The 15,694-nt window shown below is 42.8% G+C and overlaps 1 protein-coding gene across 2 annotated transcripts in view; it reads right to left on the bottom strand.

Annotated features, from left to right (window-relative positions):
* Positions 1-1,115: 1,115 nt before the first annotated feature.
* Positions 1,116-15,694, bottom strand: part of LOC115468446 (N-acetylated-alpha-linked acidic dipeptidase 2-like) — a 128,065-nt gene continuing 113,486 nt past the window's right edge. For both annotated transcript variants that reach the window (XM_030200165.1, XM_030200164.1), the window contains 3 exons: positions 12,060-12,141; positions 7,756-7,848; positions 1,116-1,892 (listed from right to left, as the gene is read on the bottom strand). In XM_030200165.1, the coding sequence (XP_030056025.1) occupies positions 1,703-1,892; positions 7,756-7,848; positions 12,060-12,141 (365 nt within the window). In that variant the 3' untranslated portion in view covers positions 1,116-1,702. The remainder of the gene's footprint in view (positions 1,893-7,755; positions 7,849-12,059; positions 12,142-15,694) is intronic.

Below are 15,694 nucleotides of genomic sequence, written 5' to 3'. Positions count from 1 at the left end.
ACTGTGCCTTTGTTCCACCTAAACTATCCTCCCCCCCCCCCCCCCACGCTCCATTTTAATAATATACAAATTAAGGACTATTTCATCAGTAACATTCAGAACCTGGTTCCTGCTACAGCTGCTTGTGAGCTTGGGCAAGTCACCTGGGCCTTCTTTTACAAAGCTGTGCTAGTGATTCCCGCGTGGCAAATGCGAGGAAGCCCATAGCGATTGAAAGGGCTTCCTCTAATTTGCCACACTGAAAATTGGTAGCGCGGCTTTGTAAAAGAGGCCCTCGATTCTCAATATGCCTCAGGTACAAACTAGTCAAAAAAAAAGCATATACGAGGGGAAAGAAGGCTACTCCACAATAAAAATGTCCAAAATGATGTAGGAGTGATACCCCGCGGCAACCAAAATCATGTCACAATTATTAAGGAAATATCTAATGAATTCACTTTATTATTCTCATAAGCAAAAAAAAAAAACACAAAACTTTTAATGATATACTTTTTAAAACTCTTACATTTTTAAAAAATCTTTTTCACAAATTTATAAAAAGGACAAAGAGACATCAGATGGCCAACCAGGCACGCTATTGGACAATGCAGGTTTAAGTGACTTGCCCAAGGTCACAAGGAGCTGCCGCAGGTTTGGGCCCTCCCATTCGTAGCCTATTGCTCTAATCTTTAGGCAACTGCTCTGCCACACAGCTTCAGGTATGAACTTAAAATATAAGGGCCTGATCGTCAAAGGATTTACGCTCCTAACTTTGAGGGTTATGCTTTTAGATAAAAACTAAGGGCTCCTTTTACTAAGCAGCGTTACACAGGAAGCACTGCTGCGCTAGCGCAGCGGCTCCGCGGTACTTCACACCCCTAGCACGCCATTATTTCCGGCGCTACAAAATGTATTCATTTTTGTAGTGCCGGAGTGTATCCGGCAATAATCGGGCAGTGCCGCACGCTGCCTGGTTACCACCAGGTTAATGCAGGAGCCCTTACCTGCCACCTCAATGGGTGGCAGCAAGGGCCCCCCCCCCTCCCCCCGAAATGGCTGCCTGGAAAATTCTTTACTTGTCGCACAGCCATTTCCTGCAGGAAGGCGAAACTTCCCTTTTACCAGCTGCGGTAAAAGGGGGCCTCGGTCCACATGTAAAACATGCGCAGACGCCAGCGTTGGCCCCCTTTTGCCGCAGCTTGGTAAAAGGCGGCCCTAAGGCAATTATATGTATTTGGAATGGGAGCAGGGAGAAGGAATACTCTTATGTTCATGAGAAAAGCTGGTTCACTAAATAATAATAATAATGGGATACTGGATTTGGCAGACCACTTCATCATACCAGGTATCGCTTTAGAGAGCAACACAGCTTGAAATCTTGAGTTGGAAACATGTTCATTAACAGGGTTGAATGCAAATTTGCTGATGCCGTCCTTTGCTCAATAGGATTTGAACATACTTCCTCTTCAGGTCTGTTGATTTCATTCTCTTATCATGATTGAGCTTAATAAAATGACTGCTGTATAAATTAAATCTGTTAACATGGAGAGATAAGGTAGTAATGTTAAAAAGTCATTTTCACACCTAGGTGGCAGTGTCTATGAATAAAATTGCTCTTATCAAATGTATCATTTCTCAAATTAAGTTGAATTGTCTGCTTTTTCTCATTGTATTAATTTGCCCGCTATCACATGTAGGGAGCAATACTGCTTGTCATACTACATTAGGCTACTTCCGTCAAGGTCCCTGCTGCTGCTTGCACGGTGAAGGTTGCAATGGAGATCTGCTGCTTCACTTCTTCCCAGGCCGCCTTCTGGTCTGCTTTGTTTTCAATATCAAACATGGCATCGTAGATCCCAGGGAAAGATTCTCCTGCATACTTGTTGTGGCTACTTGGAGCAAAGATGATGTGCCTGTGGATAGAAACGTTTTTGTTTAGAGAAGCACAATCGACACATGGATGCTGTAACCACAACGCACGCTCTGTGCCAGGGACCAGCATTTTAGGCTAAGAAGCAGGGAGTTCAGGGCTTCAAATCCCACTTATGTGACTTGCACAAGCCATTGACCTTCCACAGCCTCAGGTATGGTAGGGTAGTTCCCCTGCATACAAGCACCAAGCTGTGAACAACTTATGGGTGCTTCCACAAGCTTGGTGGTTTCCATGGGGGTAGTGGCATAGCTACAGGTGAGCCTGGGTTGGCACAGGCCCACCCATTCATGCCTCAGGCCTACCCAGTGGCAGCACCACACTGCTCTCTCCCCTCTTTCCTCCGCAGTATCTTGGCATCTGTGCTTCTGTTTTTTAACCCCATCCTTCCCCGTTGTACCATACAGGTATCTTCGGCACCTTCAGCAATTCATTCTTACTGCTTGCGCCAGCCTCGCAGGCTTCCATCTGCCACGTTCCATCAGACAGGAAAGAGGTAATGAAGTCAGTGAGGGCGGGACACGGGTACGCGGCAGATGATAGCCCACAGGATCGGCGCAAACAGTGAGAATGACTCACTACAGGCGCTGAGGATACCTGTATGGTACACTGGGGAAGGGTGGGGTTAAGAGAGAAGAAACAAGTGATGGGACGCCCAGGAGTGTGGTAGGTGAAAAAAAACCTGTATTTTTAAAAATATCTCTGGAAAGGTATTGGGGGGGGGGGGGGGGGGGGGCAATCCAAGTTACTATTGGGCCCATCCAAAATACTGAGTCTAGCTATACCTCTGCCATGGGATCATCAGCAGGGTAGGTTGCTAGTGTTGTCTGTAGTCATTCAAAGGAAATGGAGGTTTAAGTGACTTGCCCAAGGTCACAAGGAGCTGCCATAGGTTTGAGGCCCTCTGATTGCTACCCTACTGCTCTAACCCTTAGGCAACTCCTCCTCCCCCCTCCCAGCTTCAGGTATGACGTTAAAATATAAGGGCCTGATCTTCTTAGGATTTATGCTCCGAGGGTTATGTTTTTAGATTGGTCTCTGAAAAATTTATTAGGGCTGGGTATCTAAATTTATACTTGAAATTTCACTAAACTTATGTTTAGGAGCATAAAAAGTTAGGGGCAATGGGCTGAAAATTGCAGTTAACTGCAGGTCTGTATACCCAGATATTCAATGCTGGAGCCCAGACATGGTCTGACATTGAATAATGGGATAAAGCCAGCTGCGACCTAAACACTCTGACTGCCGCTGGCTGCATATTGACTGAAATGTATTGATCTATTCCATAAAGTTCTTCACTTTGCAATAGCTATTCTTTGAACTAATCATTTATCTTGTCTCAAGATGAAATAAATCAGTTTCTTGTATCTGGGAAATGTAGACATGGTAAAAATAAACAAACCAATAATTGATCAGATATTCACAGGTATTTACTAAGTTGTGATAGGCGGTGTAGTGTTTATTATGTGCTATTTTTCAAAAATGTCACAACTTGGTGGGTGGTGGTGGTGAGTACAGATCACATAAGGGAGAAAAAGCTACAGGTGACAAAACAACTTTGGTTCAGTGAGAGGAAAAAACAGATAATTAAGGAGAGGTCTTTAAGCACCACTGCAGAAGTAGCCATGAAAGTAGCTGACATATTTCTAGGGACTGCACCATACAGGGCCCACTACTAAGGGTAAAATTTACTAAGTCTTTTCTTTTTCTCCGAACTACACATTGGAAAACAAAACCTTAGTAAATCGAAGCCAAATTTGTTTTGAGGAAAGTCTTGACTTATGTGTTAATGAACGGCCTAATGCACTGGTTCCCAAATAGATTCAGCTTTGTAATGAGGCTGTCTGTCATGATATTGAGGGAGTGCTGAAATTATTCTGGCCAATATTCAGGCTGTACCAGTTAAATGCTGACTGTCCTAGGCAGATTTAGTCCCAGATATTCAATGCTGGGCTATGTCCGTGCACTGGCGTTGAATTTTGAGGACTACATAAATTTGAGGAAGCCGCTGGGGCTTATGCACATGCTGGCTGATATTTAGCTGGGCTCCACCTAAAACACGTATCTGGGTTCCGGCTGAATATCGGCCGGGACCCACATAAGGTGCACTCAGCTCCAATGAATCCTCCTCCCTCCCACCCTGCATGTATTTTTAAATGGCCTGAAACTCCTGCCCACCCAATAGCCCCCACCCCAGGCCTACCAGTAAATAACTGGTGGTCCAGTGGGGTCCTACGGGCAGGAATGATGTCCACTTGCTCCTGCCTGTCATGGCAGCCAGTGTAACATGGCTTCTATGACCTCTAGTGGCAGCCTTGCAATATACCATGAAAATCTATGTAGAAAACCTTCCATACTATGGGTCCCTGCTGCACATAACTCAAGCTAAGCTTTAGTAAAAGACCCCCATATGAGCAGTAACTCGTAAGCAGTGCTTTTTTTGTACAAAAAAAGGTGCCGGTACTCATTATGGACAGGCTCCACCCCTATGATAGCCACACCCACATTAGCCACACCCCTTATACCAGCCATGGCGCATATAAACAGACATCACTGAAAATATTATACTAGTATAGGAGAAAAAAATAACATGATTTTTTCCATTATAAATAATTTCTGTAATCTGTTACAGCTCCAGTATACCCAGTGCAAAATAAGACAGCAGATGTAAATTCTCAAATTGGACATATTTCAAACACTAAAATGAAAATAAAATGATTTTTTCTACCTTTGTTGTCTGGTGACTTTGTTTTTCTATCCATATTGGGCCCAGTCTCTGATTCTGCTGCTATTTGTTCCCTTAACTCCGTTTCCAGGGCTTCCTTTCCATTTATTTCTTTACTTTCCTCCTTTCTTCTTCATTTCTTGCCATACATCCATAAGTAAAAGCTGGGTCCTCCTCCATGGAATTGACTGGAGGAGGTATGTGGATCCAGCTTTTGCCTATTTTCTCCATCCATGTGCAGTTTTTCTCCTCTCTTCCCTTTCCCTCATCTCCATCCATGTGCATCTTCTTTTTTCTTTCCTCCCCTCCATCCATGTCCAGCACTTCTCCTCTCTCCTCCCCTCCATCCATGTCCAGCATTTCTCCTCTCTTCCCTCCCCTGTATCCATATAAAGCAATAATTCTCTCCCCTCTTCTCCATCCAAGTCCAGCATTTCTCCTCTCTCCCCGCCAACCCCTCTATCCATCCATGTCCAGCAATTCTCCTCTATCTCCTGCTCTCCTCTCCATCCATTTCCAGCATTTCTCCTCTCTTCCCTGCCCTCCCATCCGTGTGCATCTCCTTCCTCTCTCCCCTCCATCCATGTCCAGCATGTCTCCTCTCTCCCCTGCCCTCCCCTCCCATGTCCAGCAATTCTCCTCTGTCCCCTGTCCTCCCCTGCCATCCATGTCCAGCGATTCTCCTCTCTCCCCTTCCCTCCCCTCTCATCCATGTCCAATGATTCTCCTCTCTCCCCTGCCCTACCCTTCCATCCATGTCAAGCGAACCTGTCTTCCATGACCTCCCCTCCCATCCATGTCCAGTATGTCTCCTCCTACCCTTCCCCTCCCATCCATGCCCAGTGATTCTTCTCTGCCCCGTCCTCCCCTGCCATCCATGTCCAGCGATTCTCTGCCCCTGCCCTCCCCTCCCATCCATGTTCAGCAATTCTTTCTTCCCTGCCCTCCCCTCCCATCCATGTCCAGCGATTCTCTTCCCTGCCCTCCCCTCCCATCCATGTCCAGCGATTCTCTTCTCTCCCCTCCATGTCCTGCAATTCTCTTATCCCTGCCCTCCCCTCCCATCAATGTCCAGCAATTCTATCTTCCCTGCCCTCCCTCCCATTGACGTCCCACGATTCTCCTCTCTCCCCTGCCCTCCCTTCTCCCATTTGCAGCGATTCTTCTTCCCCCAGCCCATCCTCCTCCACTGCCTGCCAGCGTCGTACTTAGCAGCGCGAACGGTGCAGTGATTGAGAGAAGCTGGCAGCGTTGGAGCTTCCCTGTGCGAGTACCACCAATGCGGAAACAGGAAGTTGAAACAACGTAGGCGGGACTCACAGAGGGAAGGTCCGACGCTGCCAGCCTCTCTCAATCGCTGCCTGCACCGTCCGCGCTGCCAAGTCCAACGTAGTAGTAAGTAAGGGAGTGAGAGGAAGGGTGCAGGACTTGCTGGGGGGAAAAAAGGTGCTGGTACGCCGTACTGGTGCATACCGGCACAAAAAAAGCACTGCTCGTAAGACACAAAAAGAAGTATATTCATGAGCATGCATTCCATTTACTACTACTATTTAGCATTTCTATAGCGCTACAAGGCGTACGCAGCGCTGCACAAACATAGAAGAAAGATAGTCCCTGCTCAAAGAGCTTACAATCTAATATTGGGCACCTAAAACTTTAAAGTGTATGTAAATCACTTGTATGCAAGTACACTTAAAAATCTGCATACAAACTATTAGCACATTTTTAAGTTACATAAGAACATAAGCCTTGCTATAGTGGGACACACCAAAGTTTCATCAAGCCCAGTATCCTGTTTCCAACAGTGGCCAATCCAGGTCACAAGTACCTGGTAAGATCCCAAAGAGGAATACAGATTTTATGCTGCTTATCCTAGAAATAAGCAGTGGATTTTCTCAAGTCCATCTTAATAATGGTTTATGGACTTTTCTTTTATGAAATTATCCAAACCTTTTTTTAAACCCTGCTAAGATAACTGCTTTCACCACATTCTCTTGCAGTGAATTCCAGAGTTTACACATTGAGTATTTTCTCCAGTTTGTTTTAAATTTACTACTTGGTGGCTTTACTGCTTGACTCCTAGTTCAGTTCAACTATATAAAATATACCTCAATTTTTTAAAAATAAGTGGCCTAGTGGTTAGGGTGGTGGACTTTGGTCCTAGGAAACTGAGGAACTGAGTTTGATTCCCACTTCAGGCACAGGCAGCTCCTTGTGACTCTGGGCAAGTCACTTAACCCTCCATTGCCCCATGTAAGCTGCATTGAGCCTGCCATGAGTGGGAAAGCGCAGGGTACAAATGTAATAAAAAATAAATAAAAACTCACTCCCTGTCCCTCCCCAACTCCCCAGCCAAGGGATGCCCAGGCCAACCCAATTGCTGCTCAGAAAACATCATGACTTGCATATTTGTTTCCCCAGCTAAGAGGGAATGTTGGGCATGAGGCATTTCCTCTCTGGCCCCTGCTCCCTGCACTCCTTTGCCATTCTTCCACCAAACTTAAAAAAAAGAATAAATATCTTGGCTGTCATGAATCCCCAAGTCCCACTAGCTGGAGACATCGTCAGCCCAAATCCCTGAGCCGTCAGTGGCCTTTGTCCCAACCCATCAACGATGGCATCTGACTCATGCTCAGTTCTTCCACATGCCTGACAGTTGAGCAAACATGGATTATGGCCACTGACTGCCATTATGTTCTAATGGCTCAGTGGTTAGAGCTGATGATGTCACCAGCTGGTGAGGCTTGAGGATCCTCACTACCCAACAGTCTACTAAGATTGCTGGTTCCTTCTACAGCCCAATAGCTTGATTTTGTGCATTTTGTACATGGACTTTTTTTGAAAATGGACCAAAAAGATAAATGCAGAGCACAAAATCATCTAACGTGACCATTAAAAACAAAAATAGACATTTTGCTGTTTTGAAAATGTCTATATACGGATCTGGGACGTCATATCGAAAATACCCCTCACTAGGTACTGTCATTGGAATATTTTTACTGCTATAATTGTTTATTGCCTGTGTTTGACTTCTTCTTGCCTTCAGTGAATTTCTTCAAAAAGGCAGTAAATAAATCGTAATAAATAAATTAAATAAAAATAAATAACAATGCCATCTTACCTATAGAATTTTCTACCCGGTAAACCAAGAGGATCAATAAAAGCTCTCTCCACAAACATCAGCTGGTCATTCATGATTCGTACTGCAAGTGGACTGCAGTAGAAGAAAAATAAACAGGCGTTCTTTTTCCATTACAAAGTCAAGGGAAACGTATCAGCATGAAAGAAGGAAATAAAGCTCTGAAAAAATAGTTATACTGGAAAACATAAGTGTACAGCATGTTCATTTTTTTTATTAGTTCTGCCTTTGATGTCTACATTATACACTTTTACAACTTAACCCTCCAGCATTTGCTAAATGACCTTTTTTTTTTTTTTTTTTAATCTTCAGAGCAACCTTTGAGGATCTGAAGGATCTACCTGTGGTGTCCAATACCTGCTGCTTTCAAAGACAATATATTGTGGAGAAAATATGAAAGGAATGTATTGTAGTTGAAGGAAACCTCAAGGCTGTTCTCTGTTTTATATATAGCTCCAGAACTTTGGGTATGAAAATTTTTGACTCTAATTTATTCCAGCATCCAAGAATCAATTTTGACCTGGTTTGAATACAGGTTTATTTTATTTTTTTAGACCTGAATTTACCTACATTTGATCAGAATCATGCAAATATTGCAAGTCTCCTTCTTCAATGTATAACTATTCCTGATTTTAAAAAAAAAAAGCATATCTGTGAATATACTCATCTAAAGTAAGTGAACAAGAGCTAAACAGACAAACGTGAACCTCTCTGGGAAAACAGGACCAAAGTCACTGGACTTTCGTCATGTTTTCTCAAAGGCGGTCACAAATATGAAGATTTAAATTGAGCCATGATTGATCTGGATTTGATTGATATGAGTTATCAACACTAAACTGATTGCAATTTTCTATCTCTTCCTCCTCCCTTCAGTTTCTTATTGAGTTCAAATTTAATCTAAACTAGTTTATCAATCCTGGGTTTCAATGTATGAAAACCAAATATGACAACACCAAGGAGAGGATCCAACAAAGACCACCAAGTTAGTGCAAATGCTTTAGGTGAGAAGTTACCAATGTCAAGGGCTACCATTAAGATATGTTATTTTACTGTTAACTCCAGTTATTAGTAACTAGGTGGGGGTCTCTGCGTTAAATGCTGAGACGTCCATGGGAATATAATGGGCATCTCAGCATTTAGTGCCAGCTGAGTTTTAGCATGAGCTAAAAATGCCAGCGCACATTAGTAAAAGACATGCTTGGTCAGATTGCATAAATGGGCCGTGTTCTAAAATAGAACGCGATAGCGGTAAAATAACACAGTTTAATGGTTGCCCATGTTGATAACTAAGCCCTTAATTGTCTTATAAAATCAAATTACCCAACATGGCCATGTTTTGAGTTCTTTTTATTAGGTGCACAACACTCTTGAAGTGTCAATGTAAATAGTCCAATTGTCACTGTATTGGACAATCAGAAACATGACGGCAGATAAGGGTCAAGTGGCCCATCAAGTCTGCCCATCCTTGGTAACCACTAACGCTTCCTTCTTAAGGGATCCCACATGCCTGTCCCACGCTTTCTTAAATTCTGACACAGTCCTTGCCTCCACGACCTCCACTGGGAGGCCATTCCACGCATCCACCACCTTTTCTGTGAAAGAGTGCTTTCTTAGAACCTTCCTAAGCCTATTAACTCTTAACTTCATCATATGCCCCCTCATTCCAGAATTTTCCTTCATTTGAAAAAGGCTCACCTCCTGTATATTAATGCCACTGAGGTATTTAAACGTATCTATCATATCCCCTCTCTCCAACCTCTCTTCCATCATATACGTATTGAGTTTCCTAAGCCTGTCCCTATATGTTTTATGACCGAGACTGTTTACCAATTGTGTAGCCACCCTTGGACCAACTCCATCCTGTTTATATCCTTCTGTAGATGCAGTCTCCAGAATTGCACACAGTACTTTAAATGGGGCTTCACCACCAGAGACTTATATAAGGGAAGGGAAAGGGCAATGGGACTTGATATACTGCCTTTCTGAGGTTTTTTTGGAAACTACATTCAAAGCAGTTTACATATATTCAGGGGCAATGGAGGGTTAAGTGACTTGCCCAGAGTCACAAGGAACTGCAGTGGGAATCAAACTCAGTTCCCCAGGATCAAAGTCCACTGCACTAACCACTAGGCTACTCCTCCATAAGGGCATGATCACCTCTTTTTTTTTTCTCCTGCTGGTCATCTTTCTTGTTATGCAGTCAAGCATCCTTCCTGCTTTGACAGTCGCTTTTTCTACCTGTTTGGAGACCTTAAGGTCATCGGGCACAATCACCCCCAAGACCCGCTCTTCTTTCATACATAGAAGCACTTCACCCCCTATATTATACCGCTCCCCTGGATTCTTGTAACCCAAGTGCATGACCCTGCATTTCTTAGCATTAAATCTTAGTTGCCAATTAATCAGACCATTCTTCAAGCTTTGTTAAATCCTTCCTCATGCCATCCACATGAGGATAATGCCATGTACCACATAAAGTCTACAAACAATTTGTATTATGCTTAGATGATAACCATACACCCAAGCTATCAATGTACTGGTTTCACATTCAACTAATTATTAACCCTACAGTTGTCGGTGTCACTTGTTCTTGGGAGAGGGGATGCTTTGGCTACTACTAATTTGTTTGGTCACCGGTCCCTTTAACACGTGGCTCTGGAGCACTGAGTTGCGGCTTACGAGCCTGATGCAAGCCAACATCATTCTGTCAGCTTGGGACTATGGTGCATTATTCATTTATGGCAGGAGTCGGCAACCTGGGATGCTGCAAGTTGGCGACACCAGTTGTAATTCAAGGTGTAGTAAAAGCCCACCTTGATACCTTCTCGCCTTATTTGGCTGCAGGAGTATGGCTGTCTACCAGAATATATTGTCCTTTAAAAGGTACAAGCCAGGGCACGTTTACATGTTGCCACAGAAGCATTACATTTTCTTAGCTGCAGTGATGTGAGCACTAAAAATAAGCGTGCGCTAAACGCTAGAGACACCAATATATTCCTATGGGCGTCTCTAACGTTTAGCGCATGCTAATCATTAGTGCACACTAAAAACGCTAGTGTGTCTTTGTAAACGACCCCCATACTGATCATGTAAATGTGAGCCCCTAGATTATAGAATTGCCTTTCATATATCAACTAATTTCAAAGCGCTTAAAGAGCGCTCTTACTTGGGTCTTTCCCATACTCTACGGCTATTTTAGCACAGCTGGAAAATGGTTGATTTTTTCAATTTTCCAAATTAATGGCCATGTACTAATGTTTTACTAAGGAATCACTATGCCCATTAGGTTTATAACATATTATCAGTAAAACTATATCTGTGAATAATACACAACTGAATACAAGTTTACTGTTTGTAAATTTCTCCTTCAAACCATCAGAGTTAGACCCAAATTTAATTAGTAATCACCATAAAATTTGTGTATGGTAATATTGAGTTGAAAAAATATATATACCATCTGACTTATGAGGAGAAGAGAAGAACCCTATTACCATACACAAATTGTTGCCATTAGTGTTTGGGAAATGTAGAAGTGGGAAATAAAGGCCAGCTAGACAAACCTCTACATTTCCCTTTGTTTTTTCCATGGGATTTTTTCCTGTTCAGCTACCGTTGGGTGCCATTATTGAACGTTTTACCTTGTCCTGTTCTGATATACCTGTTATGAATTATTTATTTATTTACTTCTACTTCACTTGATCTTTTATTTTTTACATCTAATGTACTTGATATTTTCTTTATACCTTAATTGTAACACCTCTTTATATTTATCATTCCGTTAATGGTGATCGCCATTGTGGCATAATGTAAGCCACATTGAGCCTGCAAATAGGTGGGGAAAATGTGGGATACAAATGCAGCAAATAAATAAATAAATAAAGACATGACCCCGCTGTGGAAAAATAAAAATGATTTTTTTTAGCGTGTGGTTTCTACACGCACATTGAACAATTACTGCGGGATGCCTCAGCGTGTCCAGCAATAAACCTTTCTCAGTTGTGTTATGCATGCAAAAGTGCTTACCACATCTTAGCAAAAGGAACCCTAACTAAGCTGTTATTAATGTAAGCAGTTTACGCCTATGTTTACTAAGCGGTGCTATGGACAGGTTAGCATTTTTAATGCACATAAATGGTTTACACGCGTTAAACGCTAACTTGCCCATAGAAATGTATAGGCATGTTAGCGTTTAATGTGCCTTAAATTTACAGGCGCGTTAAAAATGCTAACGCACCTTAGTAAGCATACCCCTTAATGACTTAGCAGTCATAATTGTTTTTGCTTACTTGCTGATATCAAGTTGCGCAAGTCTTCTGTGAAAATCAGCAGCAGCCTCTGTAAAATTTTGTACAGCAGAAAACAGAGAATCTATAAAGAAAAGAAACAAAAAGAAAAAAACTGCATTAATATATTAGAGAACTTTGGGGCCCTTTTAGCAAGCTGCGGTAAAGCTACTGCAGGCTTGGTACGTGGCAATTTGGCCCTACCACTGGGCTATGTGGGAGTCCGGCAGTAGTGCCAACTCCCGCGTGGCATTTTAGCACTGGGGGCTTACCTGGCGGTAATCAGGCAGCACCGGGTTAGCACAGGAGTCCTTAACGCCTCCTAAATAAGGGCTCCCCTCAGAAATGACCATGCAGCAATGATACACTTACTGAACTGGCAGCTAAGAAAAAGCACTAGGAGCCTTTAAAATTGGGAAACAGGAGTAGCCTGGTGGTTTGATCCTGGGGAACTGAATTCAATTCCCACTGCAGCTCCTTGTGACTGTGGGCAAGTAACCTAACACTCCATTGCCCCTGGTACAAAATAAGTACCTGAATATATGTAAACTGCTCTGAATGTAGTTGCAAAAACCTCAGAAAGGCAGTATATCAAGTCCCACTTCCCTTTCCCTTTAATCATATAACTTCAGCACCAATCTTTCTTTAATGACCCCGGCGTGGGCCGTGTTTCGGCAACAGTGCCAGCATCAGGGGTCAATACAGTTAGTCCTATTTTGGAAAAAGCAGCTAAAAAGCTTGATGCACAAAAACAGAAACCTGTCCACACATAGTGCAGACTAAATGATTCTTCATGCTCAACACAATCGGAGCAAAACAGTCCTTCGCATTCTGAATACAGATCAAATTGCAAGGTGTTTCTTGTTTTGCTTTTATAAATTTTTGTTTCAAGGCAAGTTTGCTAATTAAGAGTTGGCTGTGGCTGTTCCAAATACAAAAGCCCATTCATGATACACCATCCAACCCTTCCCAATGACATCCTGCAGCCTCCCCTAGGGCATCATTTGACCCTACCTTGACCCCTTCCAATCCTTCCGGCACCAACATTAGGCAATGTATCACCACCCCTAACACACACATGAAAGAGGTAGTCGATCCCTCCTAGTACTTACTTGGGTTATCTTTGTTAATATAATGTTGGGGTAGAAGTGGTCCCCCTTCACTCCCAGCCCCATTTCACTAAAGCAAAGGTAGCTGGACTGGAAGACCAGGAGTTAGAGTCTTGGAAGCAGAAGACTTTCAAGTATTGCTTCCAGCCACATAGGAACAGATGAAGTATGCGAAGACACCCCAAACCTGAGGGTCATGCCAGTTACAAAGTTTTTCAGATTGCACAGAAACGGGCTATTCTCTTCTAACAAAGGTATAACCCAGGATAAGATTTTTCCTTTGAGAAGGAGACAATAAAGCCCATCTGAGCCTCGTCTGTCAGAAATTCCTGAGGGTGTTGCAGGAACCATTGGAAACATTTCATTAGTAAACTCTGCAATGCTAGAGATACCAAACCCACTTCCAGGAGGGAGACTTTTTGTCCAATCCTGGATTTGAATTTATACCGGTATACATGGCAGACCTCATAGACTTATCAGAAATACAAAAAGGTCAACACGCACGTACCTAAACCTCCACTGCCCAAGCTGCAAAGGACTAAAATATAAATCAACCTATGCATCCAGCTTCTCCTACATAAGCACACAACTATGGAATGCACTACCAAATGTCACGAAAACAATGAATGAACTAACAAACTTCCGGAAATCATTAAAAACCAACTTGTTCAAAAAGGAATACCATAATGATCCAACTTAAACACCTGAACACTGCAACACAACGAAATTTATACCAGAAATGGACAAAACTTAACTCTTCCTCCTTGATTACCTATCTACTCTGTCACTCATGAACTCTAACGCAATAACACAATGTATTTCTTATATCGGAATTGGCGATCGCCATCATGATACTATGTAAGCCACATTGAGCCTGCAAATAGGTGGGAAAATGTGGGATACAAATGCAACAAATAAATAAAATAAATAAAAATACCACAAATCCATATTGGATTTATAGTCCTTAATTCCACCCATTGAAATTTATGCTTCATGTCTCTTAATGTATCATGAAAAGGTTCTCAGAAACCTAGGATTGGCCTGAAATCTTCCTTTTTGAACTGGGTAACTTGGCAGCTCTGTTGCTGTGGGTACTCAAATTTAGGTCAGTCTTTCAATACCTTTAGTTTGGCGGCTTTATTTTGTCCCTAGCAGGGACTCCTGAGACTTGATTACTAGACTAGAACCAGACTAAAACTAGGATTACTCAAGGTAAGTCTTAGAGGCCCTTTTACAAAGGCACGTGAGGGCTAATACACGGGTAGTGCACGCCAAATCGGCACTACCACTGAGGTAGTGTGTGAGCTCGGTGGTATTTCCGAGTTTGGCAAGCACTGAATCCTGCGGCAGAAAATATTTTTTCTATTTTCTACCACGGGGTGTGTTCCTGGCGGTAACTGGCAGAGTGGTCTCGTCGGCGCACGCTACATGGTTTCCGCACGGGTAGTGCGTGAGCCCTTACCACTAAGCAAGAAAGGCAGACTCACTCATGTAGGGGGATGGGAGTAGTGGAGACCTGCAGCTCTGGCTTCCAGAACACAGAACACAGGATTCATGACAGACCTCATAGATCTACCAACCAGAAACAGACTTGGATCAGCACGATCATATCTAAACCTACATTACCCAAACTGTAAAGGGCTAAAATACAAAACAAACTTATGCATCTAGCTTCTCCTACATAAGCGCACAACTATGGAATGGACTCACGTATGCAGTGAAAACAATACATGCCCACCTAACCTTCAGGAAATCATTAAAAACCCACCTCTTCAAAAAAGCTTATCCTACCGATCCAACATAAATCCTCACACCCAGCAACACAACATAATCAATGTTCGTACTGGACAATTTATTTTCCTCTTTCCCCTCGACCCCATGATGCCTGATTCATCTGACCTCAACACAATCTTGTATTTGTTATCAACCGAAATGGCAAACGCCTTTACGGTACTCTGTAAGCTACATTGAGCCTGCAAATAGGTGGGAAAATGTGGGTTACAAATGTAACAAATAAATAAATAAATAAATAAAATAAGTCAATGGTTGGCGGTAAGGGCTCAGGCTGCAAATAGGCGCATGCTAGTTTTAATTTTTGTGCACGCCCGTTTCCCGGCCCATTAAAAAATGGCCTTTTTAGGCGGTGGCGTGGAAAAAACCATAGCTGCCGGAACTACTAGCAGTCTTGGGAAAATTGAATTCTATTCAGTTGATGTCTAAACTTACCGCAATGCGTAAAGGACAAATAGCTCAGCACCAGCAGATTTGGGACTTATGCGAATACAGACTCATCAGACATACAGATTGCTAGCAGGGAAGGGTAGAGAGGGAGGGAAGGAGGGGGAGGGAGGATGGGGTTCGCAATCGAACTTTTTGGTTGTAAAAGTTGAAGTTTAATGCAGTTGTAACAAGTTATATCAACCAAATGATGGGAATGTATGCTTTGTTTTTGGCAATGTATGGTACTGAAAATGCATAAATAAAAATTTTTTTTTAAAAATTGCCTTTTTCCCAGCTGTGGTAAAAAGT

This window comes from Microcaecilia unicolor, chromosome 4 (assembly GCF_901765095.1).
Source record: "Microcaecilia unicolor chromosome 4, aMicUni1.1, whole genome shotgun sequence".
Lineage (NCBI taxonomy): Eukaryota > Metazoa > Chordata > Amphibia > Gymnophiona > Siphonopidae > Microcaecilia > Microcaecilia unicolor.
This window is presented reverse-complemented; position numbering and strand designations above follow the sequence as displayed.